This window comes from Astatotilapia calliptera, chromosome 19 (genome assembly GCF_900246225.1).
Source record: "Astatotilapia calliptera chromosome 19, fAstCal1.2, whole genome shotgun sequence".
Lineage (NCBI taxonomy): Eukaryota > Metazoa > Chordata > Actinopteri > Cichliformes > Cichlidae > Astatotilapia > Astatotilapia calliptera.
The window spans coordinates 26,649,128-26,669,886 of record NC_039320.1 but is presented as its reverse complement, the minus strand read 5'-3'; the positions used below and the strand labels follow the sequence as shown (position 1 = coordinate 26,669,886).

The following is a 20,759-nucleotide window of genomic DNA, read 5'->3' as shown; positions in this document are numbered from 1 at the left end:
TGTTGTGGATGATGTTCTGTGGATTCACGTAACGATGGTCTAAAACCTCTTCAAGAGACGGAACATCCAGAATCCTCTGATGGTGGGTCAGCGTGATGTCCTTCCAGATCTCCTGCTCATCCCACTGTCAGCTCTCGTCTCTGTTTCTGCTGCTCTTCTGTTGGCTGATTGTTGCCTTCCTGCTGTGTTTGGAGTGCAAATTCTACATTTTCCTGGTTCTCCGTCTCCTGCCTCCTCCTTCTGAACCTCCTCTTTGAAGGTCTCTTTTTTATGGATCTGGAGTCTGAGGGTCAGGGGATAGAAAAGTGGAGGGAAACCCGTGCATCACATTGTTGTCCTCCAGGTCCTCTGTTCCCCAGCATCCCTTTACATCTTCAGTCACATGGTTCTTCAGAAACTGTCTGTTGCCTAGTAACGTCGGGGCCAAGGCTACTGTTACAGAGCAGCTGGTGCAGCCAATCAACAGCAGCAGAAGCGGTGAAGCAGGAAGCATAGTGCCTGAAGTTCTATCGATGCTTCCTGAGGGGCATGCAAGCTCGAAACAAACGTGTCACATCATTCCACAGTTTTGTGGCTCTGTACAGTCCAGGACAAATAACATGAGAACTCATATTTATCACAAAAGGGCAGCAATAAAGTTTATCTTCATTCGATGTAGCGACAGGTAATATCCATCACTCGAAGAAATATTTATGCATGTCTCGCTACAGGCTTAAGGGCCATCAGGGGGCAACTGTTAAAAAAGAAGACTGGATGAGACTCCACAGTAACAGCGCTCGGCTCTCTTGTTCTATGACCTCAGTTAATACTCTCTTGGTGAGCAATTGTTTGTTTCACAGACTGCTGAAAACAACATGATGTTCATTTTTGCAAATGATTACACTCTTTACCATCTGAAACCGGGTATAGTTTATGATGGGCCAACCTCATATCTGGAAAGTTGCTTCGAAATAGCGAGACAGTTGAACACTCAGCTCGACCCTTCATAACAGCACCTCCCTAACCATTAGACGGCATAATCGCGCTCACGTCCACCTTTCATGTACGAATAGATTTAATGTAGATCTTCTGGAGATTACGGCCTTATTAGTGGACTCTTGTGTCTCGTCTCGTGTACTTGTCTCTTTTTTTTCATTAATATTTTACTTTGTCTGGGTTACTTTATGGAAATTGTACCCCCTAACCCCCCTATTTGATCACGTGTTGAGTTTCAGAGATGTGACACATTTTTGTGAGCTCCCCATCTCTCTTGAGTATTTAAACAGTCACTGTGACAGGCAAGTGAAGATCAACGTGCATGTGGGAATATAAATATTAAGCCGAATTTTGGAAGCATACTTGTTGATGCATAACCTTGTCGCCTAAGAAAGGGCAGATAACCCTTAATGAAACTGTCAATAATAAATAACTGTGTTATTTTCTCAGACTAAAAGGTCCCTGCAGAGCTTCTGTTGTTCATAGGCTGAGTGGGACTGAGCGTGATGAGTAACTTGACCTTAATATTGTAAAATATGTCCAATCTGGTGTTGCTTTAGGCAAACTCTTGTTTACTGTAGTTCATCAATGAAGCACAGAAAAAGAAGAAGGAAGCGTGCCTTCTAATTTTCATTTTCTGTCCTCAGACCAAATGTTTCATCTGTGGGATCGGGAACGATTACTTCGACACAACCCCCCACGGCTTTGAGACCCACACCTTACAAGAGCACAATTTGGCCAACTATCTGTGAGTATCCTTTTGATCAGCAGTGTTTTTAATGTTTTTTTGTTTTGTAATCATTGCAGTAATCTTTTACCATTCGTGTCAACGCTTTTCTGTAATTTAACCACATGATTGATGGCTTTAGCACGTTACTGCAGCATAAACACCAAAGTCACTAGTAGCAGCATTGATCCAGAACACTAGATCCCTTCAGGTATCCTGCCTGTGTTTCCCTCACACGCACCGCTTAGCCGGTGTTTCTGAATAATACCAGTAACAATAGAAAGTCTCAGTCCATTTGCTCTCACAGTCAGCTGGCCGGAGGATATCAGAGCGACCTCATTATGTTGCTTCATTACTATTTAATGCCATGAACTTTATTGGAAAATAGGTTTGTGATAGCATGCTCTCATTCAGTATTCATTATGATTTGGCATGCTGCGATGCCCATAGAGATACAGCGGCTCATTGCCATTTACGCTTGATTTGGGGAACAACAGGTGATTCTGCGATAGAGACGAGGTGGTGTAACTTTACTTAGACACTAGCATCGGGAACTGTGACACCCAGTGACGGAGAGTTTGACATTTATGTGATTAGTGTTGCAAAAATCAAATGTGTCACAGAAAAGCTTCTCATGTCCCTGCTCTGTGCTTCAGCTGTGGCGATGGGCTTAGATACAAGACTGCGATTCCCCTTTAATATTTTTTTCTTTGTTCTCGTTTTTCTTATAAAGGTTTTTCCTGATGTACCTCATCAACAAGGATGAGACAGAGCACACTGGACAGGTAGAAGACTATTTTACCCTGATTAGCTTAACCCATTCAATATTTCTCCTCTTACTGTCAACACCTATTTTGGTTTATTCGTTTTTTCATATCTACCCATATTGTGGTGGAATTAAAGTGTTGTTTGATACTCTGTGGTTTACATAATATTAATTAAGGTCATTGTACTAAACCATAGAGATTCAATTTTAATTTTAGGTCATATTTGTGTGGATAAAGTGGTAAGATTAATACTGCTCAATAACATTTCAAGTAGGTGCTCATCTACTAGCTAACTGTTTTGCCTCTCTTAGATAAGACAGTAGCTATGTCCCAATTCATAGGCAGCATCCTCCGAACACCGAGTTTAATAAACTCAGCCGTCTGCTCCTCACTCGCTAACATATAACTTGACATTGGAGTAAATTCTCGACCATCTCACACTTCTGTTAATCAGTTTTCTGTTTGACGTTTATTTAGCTGTAATCTCAGCTGAACCGATTTACTCAGGAACAAATAAAACACTGAAAAAAGCCAAACAATAACATTTTTAATTTATCTGAGTGACTTAGTTACATGTTTAACCTGAGTAGTAAAAGACCGCGGGGGATCTGAAAGCGATGTGCCGGGAGTCCGCTGTTCTCGCCGGCTCCAGTGAGCCTTGAACCCCCGGCTAGCTATTGATCTGGAGGGTAACAGACGTCTCCGAAAACATTGGAGCACTTTTGCAAATATGTGATGTCTTGATAAATCGAGCAGATATATGAAATTTACACAGCTACATTCTTGCCTGAGAATATGTTAAAAGTTTATTTTGTGATTACAGAAAGAGTAATCAGAGTAATATTAAAACTAAGTAGCTGCCGCCATTGTTGGAAACTGGAATCGGCTGGGCCGCGCTATGAATTCTGGGGTAGGGTACAATCCTTCAAATTCGGGGAAATGAAGGACGCATTTGTCGACCGCGTTTGGAGCAGCCTTCAAATTGGGACGGCCTTCGTCTCCTGGCTGTGACGTAATCAGCCTTAAAATGAGGTGGCCTAGGTTTTGGGACACAGCTAGTATACTCACTAAATACCAAAACTGTTTTAATGATCTTTCTGTTGATACGTTCACTTGGTATTAACATGCATGTTAATACCAAGTATACCCATTTCAGCTCATTAACACACCTGTAATTATGTAATGTTTAAATTTTGGATATTTAAGTTCAAAACATTCAGCCTTACTTTAGGCAAGTTAAAGATTTCGAGCTAAACTCTGATGTTGGCTTGTGTCCAGGAGTCCTACGTGTGGAAGATGTATCAGGAGCGCTGCTGGGACTTTTTCCCAGCTGGAGATTGCTTCCGCAAACAGTACGAAGATCAGCTTGGATAGAGCAGATGCATCCTCCTTACCTCTATCTACGTGGCCTGCTGGAGCATGTAGTCCCACCTACAACTGCTGGAATACGACACACACTCCCACACTGGTTTGGACTGGTGTGAGGAGAGGCAAATGAAAATGATGTACCCTGTAACTGTCAGTACAGCACCCGTCTATGAGGAAATGACCTACAACTTGCCCAGACATTTAGGTTTTCTTTTGGTTTGGGGGACTCGTTTTTGACAGCGTGTTGCCTTTTACTCCACATAACCCCAAATCATTGCACAATTTTTGTTTTCTTTTGGTCTTTTTGAGAAATATTGGGTTGTGTGGGGTTATGGGGACAATGTGTGAGTCATATTATGCACAATATATGAATGTTGAACTTGAGACTTAATGCCAAAAGAAAAGCAGTGGAGTATAGTAGATATACATAGTGCGCAAAAATGTGATTTAAGAAAAGATTTTTTTTCGTCAGATGTTGTAACATTTATCTATCGAGATGGAATCTGTAGGATGACGTGACAAAAGGTTTATTGTGTAGGATTTATTTTTAAAAATGCCTAAAGTTCTTCATGAAGTGCCTTACAGTACTGTATCTACATTACAATGAAGCTATGCAAAACTTTTGTTTCTTTTCTTTATTGTATGTAAGTACAGTAGTTTTCCTGGAGCAGTAACAAGTAGCTGTCCAGATATGTAGTTTGTGGCTGAACACTTTCATTTGAACGTGGAAGAAGAGCATTGGGACGATTTCTTTTGTTGCTGAATGCAGCGTAACTGCAAATGTTCAAGATACAGTGTATACATGACACAACAGAATTTCCTGAAGACTTTCAAACAAGAACAGAAAAAAAATGAATTGCTATTGTATGGCCATTTGTATGTAATAGCTTTGCTGATCTGTGCATTTCTTTTGATGGAAAAAAAATAAAGAAATTGATGCAAGAAACGTTTGTGTTTACATTGTGGTTGTTTATTTTTCAGATCTTTGAATTTATTTCTTAAAGCAATTAAATAAAAATATATCTCCAAGTCTAAGATCTCTGAGTCATTTCAGACACGTAAATTTCACACACCCCAAACCTCAAAGCTATATCATAACTCTGACCTTCCTGTAGCTTTTAATTATGATTTAGTAATAAACAAGTAATGGCCAAGTAGGTGCGTACTTCTGGTGGGTTAGAATGGCAGGACGGGGCCTCAGCAGACTACATGATGGGAGTTTTAGACCTATTACCCATGGTGCCAGCTGTCAGCTCACATCACGTCACCACACCTTGGGCACCACACAGTGCTGAAGCCTGCCGCTGAGAGCAACTCTACCACCTCAGCTTACAGCTCTGGCATTCTGACTATTTTGTATGGTCCCAGCATGTTGTGTGTGTATTGTATTTTTGAAATTAAAACGTGACCCATCACTATCGGTCTTTCTACTGAAGACTATTGCAAAGCAACAATAAAAAGCTATCATTACCTCCAATTGTTTTATAAAGCTGCTCTTGTCATAGTGCAGTAAATATTTAACATGCAGTGTTTTGAGTGGATTAAAGCAAACGCAGTCTCTGAGCTAACTCAGTTTAAAGCTTCGTATGTAATGTCCTGTGCTCTAAAAAGCAAATGGGCTCCCACATTATTTAGCATATTATGCGGCTATAAAGGCAGCAGAAGGAAACTGTAATGTGCAATATCAGTGATGACTTCCATGTGAAGCAGAGCCAACATGAATTAGCAACAATTAAGCCATTCGTGATGACACACACAGAAACACACATATAACAAAGTCGTGTTACCAACAAACAACCAAGTTATAATGGGTTTCATGCATATAGATTGTTTCTGGCTACCACTTTTTAAAAACTCATAAATTTGTAAAACTTATAATTTGGTTTAGGTCAAGTAAAACTGATATGACAAATAGTCTACGTCAAGAAATTTTAACTGAGCTTAACTAACCTTGAGCTAGTAGAAAGGAAAGGAACTAGTGTGCTGCAAAAGAAGGTTCAGGGTCAAAGCGGCAATAAGGAAGTCTGTTCATATTTAAACCTTAGCGTTAGCATGATTCATGAGTAGTGTAAAGTGCGTAGAATCAAAACAACAAGTTAAACACTGCCTATTTTGGGTCACTTTTTCCAGTCCAAAGCCAGATAAAGGAGGAGGGATGGAATTGTGACATTAAAAAAACAATAACTACTGAAAGAAATTTAATTTGTAGTTCTAAATATATTCTAAATATATATAAATGCATTTAGGGTGATTTTTACTGACTTTATGTCTCTTCCATGATGTTATTTCTCTGTCGTACAGCATCGGTTACAATTACATAAGCATGACCAATGAAGTCATTGAGCGACTTCTAGCCAACAGCCAATAGCGATTTTTGTTACTGAGGAGTTGGCAACACTAGATCAAGCTACCTGGTTGAGCTACATTTGCTAAAGCTAAAGCTACTGTTAAAGAAGGAGATATTACCCATATGGAAAAGAAATAGAACAAACTTATAGAAGACTTGCAAAAGATGTGGCCCACTTCATATAGTGAATCATATAAGGCTTATATGATTTACTCATGAAAGTGGCCATTTTCTCATTACTTTCATATATTGTTTTAGGAAGTATCCGAAACATACAAGTTTTATTTATATAATTTTTCAAGGGATCTTATATCTGTTTTTACTCTTGTATGCTTTTCATACAAGTTTCACACAAGATTTATATTTATATATATTTATCTTTTCCATATGGGTACATAGCCTTGCTCAGGGTTTTTTTAATCTGCCAAACCTTTTTAATTAATTATTATTTATTTATTTAATTTGATGCAGTTTAGCATGAAGCTGATGGGCTTCAAAGCAAATTTATAGCTTTAGCTAGTTCGCAACTCTTGTCCCTAGTTGGGCTTTTATATACTCAGTGCACAACCAAGACTTTACAACATCACACACATACATTACATACTTTGTCTGAAAGTAATGATACCTTTTTTATGAACAAAGCCGGGGTAAGTGTTTATCATCTTTTTTGCTAGCACAGAAGCTTTGCTAGCTTGAACCTTTGCTAACATTAGGCCAGCTGATATGATTGCTATTGTTCTTTTCTCCTGACTCTTGTTGAGAGACCCTTTTCCTTTCCTTTTTTTTTTTACCAGCTTAGTGGTAAAGTGAAAAATGTTTATTTATGGAAATGTAGAGCAGGGTTAAGTTTTAAACAGGAAAGACAGCTAACTCCCTAAAGAAGCACTAATGTGTTAAAGTGCCTTTTACACAGTAACTCCATTATGGTACATGTTTGTAAGGAAGGAAAAAAGGTACAGAAAGTTCATTTTATCGGGCAGAATTACTCTGGGCTTTTCAGACACATACCCAAGGGGCTTGTTTTCTAACATAGAGTACAACATGACCGGAGCCTAAAGGTAGAATGACACATTTTACACCTGATTTCACTTGTTCCTTAGGGGAAGACCTGACTCACAAACATCAATAAAATACAAAGCTTCTGGGATTTTTCCCTTATTGTTTGGGATGTACTATTGTTTTCAACTTGGGGAAGTATCTGCTCCCTGTCTGTGTTGAATTTGGTCTGCCATTTGGTGTGCCTTCTGTAATGCCCAACCCCTGTTCTTACCACAAGTGACCTATTGCTGATGTAATGTAGCTGAAAGTTGTATCCGGTCGATCATGCCGGGTCCCAGCGTGGAGCGCGGCTGCAGTGGAGTGACAGATCGCTCGAGAGAAAAAAGAGAGCAGCTTGAGTCACAGTGTGCGCTGTCACTTGCAGCTGCCACCTGCAGACAAACCTCCAACTGGTGACAAGATGCTACATATGGTCTGTTGTCAGTGTTTGAACCTTTTATTCAACATTACACAACAGCATACACTCTAATAGTTAAAGCAGGTTGGCTAGGTTTGTCACAGTGAACTCGATAATACCAAGATTCAGCTCTTGTTGCATTTAGTGTACGTATTATTGCCGTGTAGTTGTGTTTACAGACTCTGTGTCCATCTTGTTACACTCATATTTTGAGTATAATTCGTTTGACAAAACTCACAATAGACAAACTTTTAAAAAATTAACAGATATACCGTTAAGTCCACAAGCATCTGAACAATCAACACGTTTTTGCTGATGCTGCCATTATTCTGGTACAAGTAAAACTTGGTGTCAATAATTATTTTAAGGGCTGTCCAGGCTTTTTAGATGTTTTCTGATGAAGGTTAATCTGGCCTTCTTGTTCTTGAGTATAACCAGTGATTTTCACATTGCTTTAAACTACTTTCACGAAGGTGTCTCTTGATTATTGACTCTGATAATGATACACCTACCTCCTCAAGAGTGTTATTTTGTCCTGTCTTCCTCCCTTCACCCCCAACCAGTCACAGCAGTTGGCTGCCCCTCCCTGATCCCGGTTCTACTGGAGGTTTCTTCCTGTTAAAATCATGTTTTTTCTTTCCCACTGTCGCCAAGTGCTTGTTGAAAAGGCATCATTTGATTGTTGGGATTTCCTCTGTGTCACTGTTGGATCGTTACTTTAGAATACAAAGTGCATTAAGGCGACTGCTGCTGTGATTTGGCCTCATATAAATAAAACTGAATTTAATTGAGCTGACTTATATAAAAGCTATAAAATACAAATTCAGCACTTTGACTTTGGCCATTAAATTGTGATTAAAATGTTCACTTGATTTTAAATCTCTGAAAACTGTCAACTGGTTCGCTGTAATTCCTAAATAGTTACTTTGTGAACTAAAACTGAAAACTGCACTTCAATCAAATACTGACTGTTTGAGTTTAAATCCACAAAAAAAACCCCAAAACAAAACCTACAAAAATTGTGTCTTCGGCCAACGAATTATTGATCTGTACAGCTGTGTAATAACTGTATAATAGTATAATTTTGCACACATCAGCAAATCCTGACATTAGCTTTTTAACTCCAAAAGAGTGGTGGGGAAGACCATTAACGTGGCCCCAGTTGTGGATAAGAACCTCAAACTATTCCCAGTAGTTTACCAACTACTTTTGTAAAGACGTCTTTTGATTGTAGACTTTGATAAAGATAGACTTATTTCCTTGAAAGTGTATTGACTTGACAAAATCATTTTGTCATCATACCCTTTAGTTTCAGTGTCTTTAGTGGTCTTTCAGGCCATCATTGCATTAATTCTTTTTATGAAAGGGCCCGATGTTTCGACCACTCCTGAAGATTTTGCAGTCGCCTAATGACAACCTTCTTCAGTTACATCAAAATCTCTTCGGGCTTCAAATTAAGAGCTCCGCTGAACAGCTAACCAAATGCAATTTCAACACATTTTTTATCAGCTTAATTTGTCAGGGAATAATGAGGGAACTGCGCTGACCTGGCCAAGAAAGTGCTGACGGATTAATTTTCAAATTACATGTAAGGCTTTGAAAATGGGACACTATACATGAAAATGGCTGTAATTCCTAAACATTCATTGCTGAAAGTCTGCGCTTCAGTCACATCTTCATTGTTCGTTTCAAATCCACTACGGTGTAGAGGAAAAATCACAAAAATGTGTCCTTAACTGTGATTTTTTTATGTATATATCCATCCATCCATCCATTCGCTTCCGCTTATCCTTTTCAGGGTCGCGGGGGGCGCTGGAGCCTATCCCAGCTGTCATAGGGCGAAAGGCGGGGTACACCCTGGACAGGTCGCCAGTCTGTCGCAGGGCTAACACATAGGGACAGACAACCATTCATACTCACATTCACTCGCACATTCACACCTAGTGACAATTTGGATTAATCAATTAACCTATCCCCACAAGCTGCATGTCTTTGGACGGTGGGAGGAAGCCGGAGTACCCGGAGAGAACCCACGCAAACACGGGGAGAACATGCAAACTCCACACAGAAAGACCCCGGCCTGATGGTGGAATTGAACTCAGGACCTTCTTGCTGTGCGGCAACAGTGCTAACCACCGTGCCACCGTGCTGCCCTTTATGTATATATAATAATAATAATATTGTGAATTATTTTGGCTATGATTATTTTGCAGTGAAAAATCTCATACTTAAACATCTCTACCAGTTAAAGCACTTTGAGTAATCAGTTATATAAATGCTGGTCTCGTTTCTTTTCTAGTTAATCAATTATAATATGAATAAGTAGTAGTAATATATAACATTTAATATATTCCTAATAAATGTTCATTTTTCCTCAGGTAAAGTAAACGCTTCTCCTCATCTGAGAACTCAGCTGCCTCTGAACAGAAGCGATGCTAACTGTAAAACCCTCTGTGCTCTGTCCAAACACTGCAGCACTGGCATCCATACTGTGGGCAGATGTGTTCCTCCCTGAAGCAAACTCTACAGCAGTCGATTCCGTGTGTGACTTTGTGTGTGACAGAGAGCAGCTGAATGAAAGGGATGGTGACTAAGAATAAAGGCAAAGAGCAAACTAACAGCAAATTTCAAAAGGCACCAGGAGGTGTAAAAGCAAGAGAATGAAGCCGTGTGCTTTATTCTCACAGACTGTAAATCATGACATCTGTCAGCTGAGTCATCCGAACTGAATTTGATTGCAGCCTGCAGTAAGTTTTAATAAGAAGTCAGTCGAATGGGGTAAATAGTTTTATCTACTGGTATCACTGAGCCTTACTGGGGGGCCAGATTGGATGAAGCCTTTATTATGTGAAGACCGCAATTTCTATCACAGCCCCTTTGTAAGGTACATAAACCACAGGATTGATGGATCTGGGATATTCTATCTTAGAAACTCTTTGTGTGTCCAAACCACACCTATTAATGTTTCATGTGTTGTTTTTCTGTGTGCTGTTGGACTGAGGTGCTGTTTCAGAGTGTCTTCCTTTATAAAGTTTGGGTGGGAAACCCTTCACTCAACATTGTTCCAAACAGAAAAGATCTTCCCCTTTCAAATCTTATGTAATGTACTCTGAAGACAAATTAGACAGCCCCAATAAAAGAGCTAACACATGTTTTATCTGTGAGTATGGCCCAAAAAGTGTTCAACATGAAATTGAAACGACAAACTTTCTTGCTATATTGAAATCTTGATAGATTAAAAAATGCATTTATAGTTTCACCTCTGGTTTTTGTGGACTCTCATCCTTGATTTTTCTTGCTTGCTGTTTTATGGAGGGTTTTTTTTAAGAGAACTAGGTTCTAGGCTCTTGTCCAGGGATCTGTTACATGTTCAAGGTCAGACAAAGACATTTTAGCCCATGGCTGTTGAGCAAGTGAAGGCTGCAGGGCCAGCAATGCAGACATCCAGTGAGCGAGTGCTGAGCGAGGGGTTGAAGTGAGCTGAACAGGCTGCTTCGTACTCCGCGGGTGTTCTATTGCGCTGATATGGCAGAGGACAAGTCAAGTACGAATCCAGCGCTGACACCAGGCTAAACATCCCTGGATAGGACGAATGAGAATCCAAAGAGATTATGCCTTTATAAAATGAGTAAAGGTCTTGGAATTTGCTCCTCAAGTGGAAAGTCTGTGTTTGCATATAACACATAATCTACAGTGTTGTTATTTCCTTCTTGCTGAGCCTCATATATGTATTTCAGTTAAAGAGAAATATGAAGTTAGCGCTAGTCCGTCAGATAAGCAGATTGGCAAAAGCAAAAAAAAAAGCTTAAGTCTGAAAACAAATCCACCCACTATCTCATCTAAAGCCTATTATTTTACTCATTCCTGTTTGCTCTTGTTGGGTTTAGTAAAGTACAAAACCCTGCTGGAACACAAGACCAACAACTGCACGGCAAAACCAGACAGAGCTCTTTTGTCTTTAGACTCGCGAGGGAGGCCGGCCGAGGTCAAGAACTGTTCCCTTCATTTGAACCCAGCCAACCTAGGAACAGACTCCCGGGACCGCTTCTTTTTTTGAGCACAGGCAGTTCATACATGAATATGCAATTACAAATACACATGACAGTCTTAGCCCTTTACCCCACCAGCGGGCCCATTTTACAAGCGCTCTTTAAACAACTGTAACTCCGTCAACGTTTACGCTAGAGCGAAAATGCAAACGGTTTTGAAAAGAAGAGAAGCTGCGCTTTACAGGGATATTTGGGGTATTACGGTAGCACAAAGCGTTCACAAGCTACTGCTACCTGAACACAGAAGGAAAACTCAACTCCGCCTAAGTTTTAGCATGTGCGCTTCGCACTACCATAACTCATCGACCATTTGAGCTAGAGAAAAAATTCACGCGGTTACTGAAAGAAGCGAAGCTGCGCTTTACAGGGATATTTGGTGTATTACGGTAGCACAAATGGTTTGCAAGCTACTGCTCTGGAAATAGAAAAGCCAACGCCGCTTAAGTGCGCTTCGCACTAGCGTAACTCCTCGACCATTTGGGAAAGAGAGACATTTCAAACTGTGACTGAACGACGAGAAAAACTTTATGTGCATCATTAGGAAGCACGAGCTGCGACGGTCCAATCACAAGCAGAGATGGGCAGTAACGCGTTACTGTAATCTGATTACTTTTTTCAAGTAACGAGTAAAGTAAGGGATTACTATTGCAAAAAAGGTAATTAGATTACTGTTACTTTCCCGTAAGAACGCTACATTACTGCGTTACTAAAACCGTGAATTTTTGCCAGAATGTCTCATGACAGTGACGCAACGTTCGCGACAACAGCTGTGTGCAGCTCAACAATGGATCACATATCGAGTGCGGGAGAGAGTATGAGCGTGCAGTAGGGCTGGGCGATATGACCCAAAATTCATATCTCGATATTTTTTAGCTGGATGGCGATATAAGATATATATCTCGATTTTTTTTTTTTTAAGCCATAAGTTAAGAACAAAAAGAGAGTTCTTAGTCACACTGTGTCCCAGATGTAACACGGGCACTTTTATTTACATACAGCGTAGATATTACTCAAAAATAAATTATCAGCATACATTAAATAATCATGGTCCATAAATAAAAGAAAACAATGTTGTTTTTGTGCATAACAAAAAGCTCACAATTGTGCAGTCAAAATGTAAACTAATAGACGCTGAGCATAATAACAAAGAGACAGATTTCACAGCTGCACCACGTCTCTGAACAGGTGCCATTTGTGGTCCTTATACACACACAGTACGTATCACTCCGCGAGGCTCCTCCTCTGTAGCCGTAATTCTCCGACAATCCATCAAGCGGTGCAGCTCCGTAGCTTAGCAAAGTCATATTAAAACATTTTTTGACAGATTGCTGAGCGCTGTGTACCACATAAAATCGGTTCGCGGTCAGTAAGCACAACCAGAATTCATACATAAGGCGCACTGTCGATTTTTGAGAAAAGGAAAGGATTTTAGGCCGTGCAGCCCCTCTGGGCTGCATGTCGTTAGCGCGGTTAGCTCGCTAACACGTTGACGCCATCCAGCCCCACGCACGGTAACTCGAACGGAGATTTTCCGCTTTCATCTTGTCATTGCCTGCAGGTGAAGCTATGGGGGAGTTGTGTTCAGTGCAGGAGAGGCGAGGCCGAGTAACGTTGCGTAGAGACAAAAGTGGACGAAAGAGAGGCAAACCTGCGGCTCCACAAGTATAATTATAACGTAACATAGACTATATCGATATAAACGATATTGTCACATCTTATATCTCGTATGAAAATATATCGATATTTTTTAAAAACTCGATATATCGCCCAGCCCTAGCGTGCAGCGTTTAAAGCGTGGAAGTACTGACCTTACTTTGAGTTTGATTCCATAAAAAGTGACAAAAACATTAGTGTCCGCTGTGCGTGGGAAGAAAACTTCTTTTTACAGAGAAAAAAACCCCTAAACGTCCGAGCAAGCACCGAGTAGCTACGAGGTAATGGGAAACTCACAGAGAAACTCGCGGATTCTTCAACTGACCGCGGCACACCTGCACCAGGGTAAACCTCCGCCTGCCCCACTCCTGCTTTACAGGTGAAAATAGAGCAACAGGACCGCTGAGTCTTTGACTTTATTTATTTTCTGCTGTGTTTTACTTGCATCTATTTGAAAGACTGAGTGTAAACACAAAAAATATTTTATTTTATGTGCTGGAATGTGCAGAAAATAGGTTTAAATGTTAAACTAATTTATTCAAGTCAGAGAAAGTTGCAGATAATTAAATTTTTGCTTGATGCTTAAAGTTAAAAGATTAAAACTGATAAACAAGTTTTAAAAAGAGACTTTTCCATTTGATTACATTTTGTATGATGGATTATGCAGAAAAAGTAGAATTGGGCTGAAAGATCTGTCGCTTTATCACCTCTTCAGGTTGTAAATCGTGTTTTTAAAAAGTAACTAAGTAACTAAGTAATTAATTACTTTTGAAAATAAGTAATCAGTAAAGTAACTGGATTACTTTTTGGGGGAAGTAATCAGTAATTAGTTACTGATTACTTTTTTCAAGTAACTTGACCAACACTGATCACAAGTAAGAATTGATGACTCACGGAGCAGAGTGATGAGTGTGGAGAAGTGGCAACACCCCCAAAAGGCCTGGATATTTAAAAAAAACTGAGTGACCTAGGCTCAAAAACTTTATTGTACATATTTAGTATAGCTCATATTTAAAGTTGATGTTGTGTTACATTTTGTTCCTGTTGAATATCAGTTTCAATTAGCTATAAATCTGAAACAACAGAGTCCGATTTTTATTTTTTTCCACTTTTAACTGTTGTTTCATTGTCACAACAATACAATCATGTAAAATGACTGCCAGATATTGAAACCTGAGGTTATTCTGAAAAAAGGGGCAAAAGAATTCACTTTTACAGCCAAAATTACCAAATAAGTCCTGGCTGCTTAAATGATGCTTGGTCAATAAAGGCAGGCATATGTGTGTGTGTCACTTCCTGTCACCATTTATGGCGTGACCCTTTAACGAGTGTGAGCATCTTTCTGAACTATAAAAACAGGAACTTGTAGCTGGTTATACTTGCAGTGGAAATTAGCAAAACTTTAAATAAAGCTTCTAATCGGCTAGAAGATTTATGGTGCACAATGACAACTGTATTAGGACACATAGAAGCAATGGTCATGTGACTTCCTCTAACTATCAGCATATTCAGTCTTTGCAGAACATGTCTTTCTTGTGAGATGACTGGAACTGGCAGGTGCAGTCGTGGTTTCAGTTCCTTTATCTTGCAGGACTCTAGGAGTTTAAAAGGTTACAACATGAAGCAGTCTGGCAGGTTCAATAGGTCATGTGTTAACAGTTTATAGGCATTTGTTTTTGATCATGCATTCTTTGCACACGTAAATCATTCTCATTAATGACAATCAATTTCTCCAACAACTCTATTTATACAACAAATATTGTGGCATGAGGCACGCCAACATAGACCAACAGCGTGAACAGACAGCGCTAATATAGCTACAATTATTTCCTTTTTGAGAGTTAGTGTGTGCGTGTTCAAATCACAGCAAAACCTGGTCCTGCATTTACACACACACACACACACACACACAGACACACACACACACACACACACACACACACACACACAGACAAAATGGTTTTGAGCACAATGGCAAGTGTGGACATTTGACATTTATTAGATTTTGGAGTTGAAATCCCATCGTTTAATAGTTTCTAGTTAAGTTAAGCCTTCAAAACACAAAATCAGCTTACTGAAGAAACCTACAAAGGTCCTGCGGATCCTTGGGGGATTTGTTAGTGGAGTTTATTACAGAACAACTCGCAATGAAAGAGGTTAAGGAAACAAACAGTCCTTCAGCTTTCTGTTGTACTGGTGTGCCAAACAGAAACAGAAAGACCTTCTAAATTATCTGTTAGTGAGAAAGAGGATAAGCTTATGTGCCAAAACATGTTTTTAATGTGTCACAAAGAAAAACTTTTTTTTGTCTTTTTGATGGCTGCAAACTCTTAGATAAGATCAAAATTGCAAGATAGGATCACAAAGAGTAAAAGGTGAGAGCATCGCTGAGATGATGAGACAGAATGCGAGAAAGAAAGAACACACGTGGCAGAGAAAGTGATTAAACGATAGCACGGATAACGACATGCTACCTTATCTTCTGCCTGGCGCAGAAACAAAGGGATGGATCTAATCAAGGTAATCGTGCTGGAAGTAGCAGTCAGCGAGTATAAACGTGTGGAGTAATTAGCCATTTGCTTCTAATTACCAGGTTGTCATTCAAAAGCTTCTTGAATATAGTTTTTCAAACCAGGATGCAACCTCTTTACAAAGAAGAAGCTCGTTATGATTCACCGTCTGCTTCACAGTTAGTGAATTCCAATGAAAAACTTCACAAAAAAAAAAAGAAGCAGCATCACTTAGCATAAGTAAAAACAGACTATTGATGACGATGACGATGATGATGATGATGATGATGATGATGATGCTCAAAACAGTGATTGTATAATTTAATCTTGAGCTGATCCTCCTAAACATGAATAATACATGTTATTATCACCGCAGCGTATGAATGGGGTTGACACTGATGCTGACTAATGCAAGTGGAAGAAGCTCGCAGAGGTAAGTCTCTGAAAAGCTTTTCATGAAGTCCCTCCGTTCTTGTAAGCAGTTTTGGATTTCCACTTCATGGCCCATTTCCTTTTCCCGGGATGTGAGCCAAAATCAGCATGTGTCATTTGGAACGTCAGAGTGGAACGCATTGAATAAGGGATGTCCCTGTGGACCTTCTGTCATCAGATGTAGCATTGTGCATAGCAGTGGATAAAAGATATTCCCTTTGACTGGTTCCTTTTATAATGGTGGCACAGGTCATATGGCGAGCAGAGAAAGTTGGCAGTTGTAGACATATCTCTACACTTCCTGACGAATAAAATAAATCTAGGACACCAATGCCACCATGCCAGAGATGGTTGTGTTACTAATGCAAAGCAGGGCTTTGAGCTAAATGCTAAAATATCTGCACATTAGCATGTTTGCATCTTCATATCTGGCTATTGTCAGATGAGATATTTAGAGGGTCATAAAGGCTTGATGCGACTTGGCAGGCACAGACTGCATGTTGCGAACTAGAAGAAGCATGCTGTTTATTATGAGCTGTGGCAGTGGGAAGGAGGTGTCAGAAACAAATTATCGGAAATAAGAATAAACGCAAACGATGGTGTGAATAACTCCGCCTGCCTTGGAAAAAAAGGAAAAATGACAGACATCTGTGGCTTTGACCATGGGTGGTAGAAGTAGGTCAGTGTTGAGTATTGAAAGATGTCACATGACAGGAAGATTTTATATATGGCTGATGCAAGCAAGTTCTTCCAAGTCAATATGAATATTTCAGATATTCACACTGGCATGCTCCCAAGGACAAATGACTGAATTCTAGTATGTGCAATGGACTTTCCATTGTGGTTGCATTTTCCTGGTTGGCTATCTAAAATGAAAAAGAGTACCTTTTTTTTAAGGGTTACACTTTTATGGGCATCTAGTCTCTGTCTGTCCTTGTGCTCCTGCCCAGCTTAGTTTCTGTATTTGCCTTTAGTTTTTAATCACTTTTTATAAGGCAAATCCAGAATTTTTACAGTTATAATCAGCTTAAAAGTCAGTATTTGGTATCACCGCTTTTATTTTTCAACATAGTCTTTAGGAATAGTTCTCCGGGCTTTCAAAGCTCTTCTTTGGATGTTGGCTGCCTTTTGCTCTCTGTCAAGACCTCACACTGCTTCAGTAACGTCTCCCTTCCTTTAGAATGGCTTCTTAACAGCCATCCTTCCACTGAGACCATTTCTGATGAGCCTTCAGTGAACAGTAGATGGATCAACGGAAAGGCCAGAGGCGTCTTTTAGCTCCTTTGTCAGCTCTTTGCTGGAATTTTTTCCCCCCTTTTTCTCAAGGACATGATATTCAATGTTCATATTCTGTGGATGGTTTTTAGGCCTGCCACTTTTATCCTCCACATGTCCAGTTTCCTTATATTTGTAAGGTTACACTGCACACCATCTCAAGATATGAGTTTTTGGAAATAGAAAGTGCAAAACTACAATTATTTGCCTGTCAAACAGTGTTACCTGTACTATATTTCATAGATTCAATGAAAGAAATGCCTGAATGGAGAACTGTTGCTCAAGATCATTTTTATTTTTAAATCCAAGAAAGTATAATGCATATAAAATGAAAGAATTATGGGTGGCTTAAGACTTTTGTGCAGTACTATAGATTTTTAATTGTAACAATTTACTGCCACCAAGCTGCCCTATTATTTTATCTACCCATTAGCTTTCTTTGTCTTTATGGGTTAAACACTATCACATATTCCAAGCATCCATCCATCCATCCAGCCTTTTGTTTGCTAAACCTGTGTAGGACTTGCAGCTGTTAACCACCTGGGCTGCAGCTGATGAGTGGTGGCTGCTGCAACGCATATGGGGGTAGAGCATATGGCACAGACAGATCTTAAAGCTTTTGGCTGCCCCCGGGTTAAAAAGGTGTGCAAATTTTGCTCTAGACAGCACTGAGAAGGGAAAGCAGGTACAGATAGTGACATTTGATCCATTGTTGAAGCCTTAAGTGTGTTCCACGGGTAATTTCAGAGTGGCTCAAGCTTATAAAAGCAATTTACTATTGTTTTTCCACACAGCTTTATGAAATGTTGTGCCTCAGGACTTGGCTGTTTGCTTAGACAGCTTTGGGTTATTGTGTTCATAAAAGTGTCCAAAGCCAGTATTAAAGTTTGCTGTTATCTGAAATGGGTTTTATGTTGACAGAATTATCTTGAACTAAGATACATGAAACAATAAGTTATTGATTAAAGATACAATCATGTTGTATTATTCTATCTTGCAAATCTTTAATTCTGTTTACTCTGTTATTTTTGACTGCAGATGAAACATTAGGGTTGGAATACAAAAGCCACCTTGAGGCTGTAATCACTGTTAGAGATTGGACTGTGATTGCCACTACATCTCTGCGGCTGATAACTGGCCAGCAGTGATTGTGACAGCTGCTGTTTGAGCTCTGATGCTTCTGATTTTGTTCTGCTCTCCTCAGCCTGTGCATGCAGTGTGTGAAATAAACACTTTCTTACTGCATTACTTCAGATAGTAAAGGCAATCATTTGTAAGGATGACAAAACTATCATTTCAAACTACAAAATCAAACTGGGGGTCAAGTTTCCACATAAGGACAGTAGTTCAAATAAGCACCAACTACTTAAGTAGTGCACAAGCAAGCGAAGCGAAGGTGCTTTGCAATCACAAACAGACATTATTAAAATTGAACAAGTATTTCAAACTACTTAAAGGATAAAAATGACTGGCTCTAAACTGTGGCTCAGGCAGGGGAGCTGTGAATGCTGAATCCTTTCTTTAAGATCTGATTGGACACATTAATATTTTAATTTAATGATATTAAACAAAAACAAACAGATTTATTTAGAGCCCAACTCTTAAGCATGGGGCTACAGGGCATTAGTCAGTTTGGATCGATTGAGATGCAGTTGCACCACACTTTAATCAAGAAAAAGGCTTCCGGTATAAAACAATTCATTCTCCTCAGATCTCCCTTACCTGCACAAATAAGTTATCTCATACATTCAGCAAGCCCAGACCAAGCCTAATCATCCTATTAATATTATTTAAGGCAAGCATCCAACAGGTCTATTACCACTATCTCTTTGGCTGGATTATGCATAGTAAATTGCTTAAAGGGATAAGACGTTTTCATCTACGAAAGTACCTGAAGATATGCATTTTCGTACCTTCTTATGAATATAAAGTATTCTGTCACATAGACAATCGCACTTTAAACACCCTTTGCACATAAATTTTCTAAATTTTCTTTATAATTTCAACATAAACAAACACCTATTGCTCACAAATGTGTAAATTCATATTCAGTTATATTGAATTGAATTCATTTATATAGCACCAAATTGCAACAACAGTCATCTCAAGGCTTTATGTATTGTATGGTAAAACCATGCAATAACAGAGAGAAAATCCCAACAATCAGACAAGCCCCTATGAGCAAGCACTTGGCGACAGAGGGAAGGAAAAACTCCCCAGGAACAGGAAGAACACTCCCGGAAAAACCAGGCTCAGGGAGGGGCAGCCATCTGTCGCGAGCAGTTGGAGTGAGTAGAGGGAGACAAGATGAAAGAAAAACCATTGAAGAAAACCTGAGATTAATAAAAACTAGTGCTGTCAGTGTTAATCACGTTAAAATGACGTTTACGCTATAACCGCATTAACGCGGCAAATCTCCTTTAGCGAGTTATCACGGATCGCCCCGTGCGTGGAGCTGCACGGCGTCTACGCGTTAGCGCGGTTAGCTCGTTAGCACAAGCGCTGTGATTAAATGCAGAGTGGTGTAGAGAGCGTGAAAATGGGTGAGTGAAGAAGAATTTCCAAACTGAATAATAATAACATGATACAAAAGCAGACATGGAAAGCTAGATCATACTAAAGGCACATTACACTACCATGCAGTCTGTGCCACTGACACTGTTGTATTGGCAGTGTATAAAGATGCTAGTAGAAAATTTTGCACGTGCTACTTGTAAAGATGTCTGACAGCACTTTCTGCACTAATGCTATTCAAGACCTGTAGTAGCACAACCTGTGTAAGTTATCCAGAGGAGCTGTCTAGTCTTTATTTTCTGATCATTCAACTCAGGGGCTCCGTGCAACTTCAGCCAATTAGCACACAGCACCACAGGAAAGTGAATCTCATTAATAAACCAAGGCACATTATTTAGGATAGAAATGAAAGATTCATGTTTGAGACATCTTAAAAAGACAAGTTAGGTACTTCAGACCATCAAAGTGCACTTCATGAATTAGCCTCCGTTCATCCTCAAACTTTGACGAGATGTCACTTCTAATATCTTCTCAATGGCCCAGCTGTATGAGGCCATACCTCTGACAGCCAATGCATTGGGAGTTCTCAGCAGTTGAGGAAGCCATCTGTGTTTATTTTCCATTAAGAGTAGCTCTCTCATCTCCCCCTCTTCTCTTCTCTCTTCATCAAGGATAAACTTTACATT

The 20,759-nt window shown here is 39.7% G+C and overlaps 1 protein-coding gene across 14 annotated transcripts in view; it reads left to right on the top strand.

The window, feature by feature from the left end:
- The window catches only part of LOC113012390 (ryanodine receptor 3), a 107,828-nt gene extending 103,045 nt beyond the window's left edge, over positions 1 to 4,783 (top strand). For 13 of the 14 annotated variants that reach the window (XM_026152551.1, XM_026152557.1, XM_026152559.1 and 10 more), the window contains 3 exons: positions 1,623 to 1,723; positions 2,436 to 2,487; positions 3,748 to 4,783. In XM_026152551.1, the coding sequence (XP_026008336.1) occupies positions 1,623 to 1,723; positions 2,436 to 2,487; positions 3,748 to 3,843 (249 nt within the window). In that variant the 3' untranslated portion in view covers positions 3,844 to 4,783. The remainder of the gene's footprint in view (positions 1 to 1,622; positions 1,724 to 2,435; positions 2,488 to 3,747) is intronic. The other variant, XM_026152558.1, reaches the window with a different exon arrangement.
- The last annotated feature ends 15,976 nt before the right edge of the window (positions 4,784 to 20,759 follow it).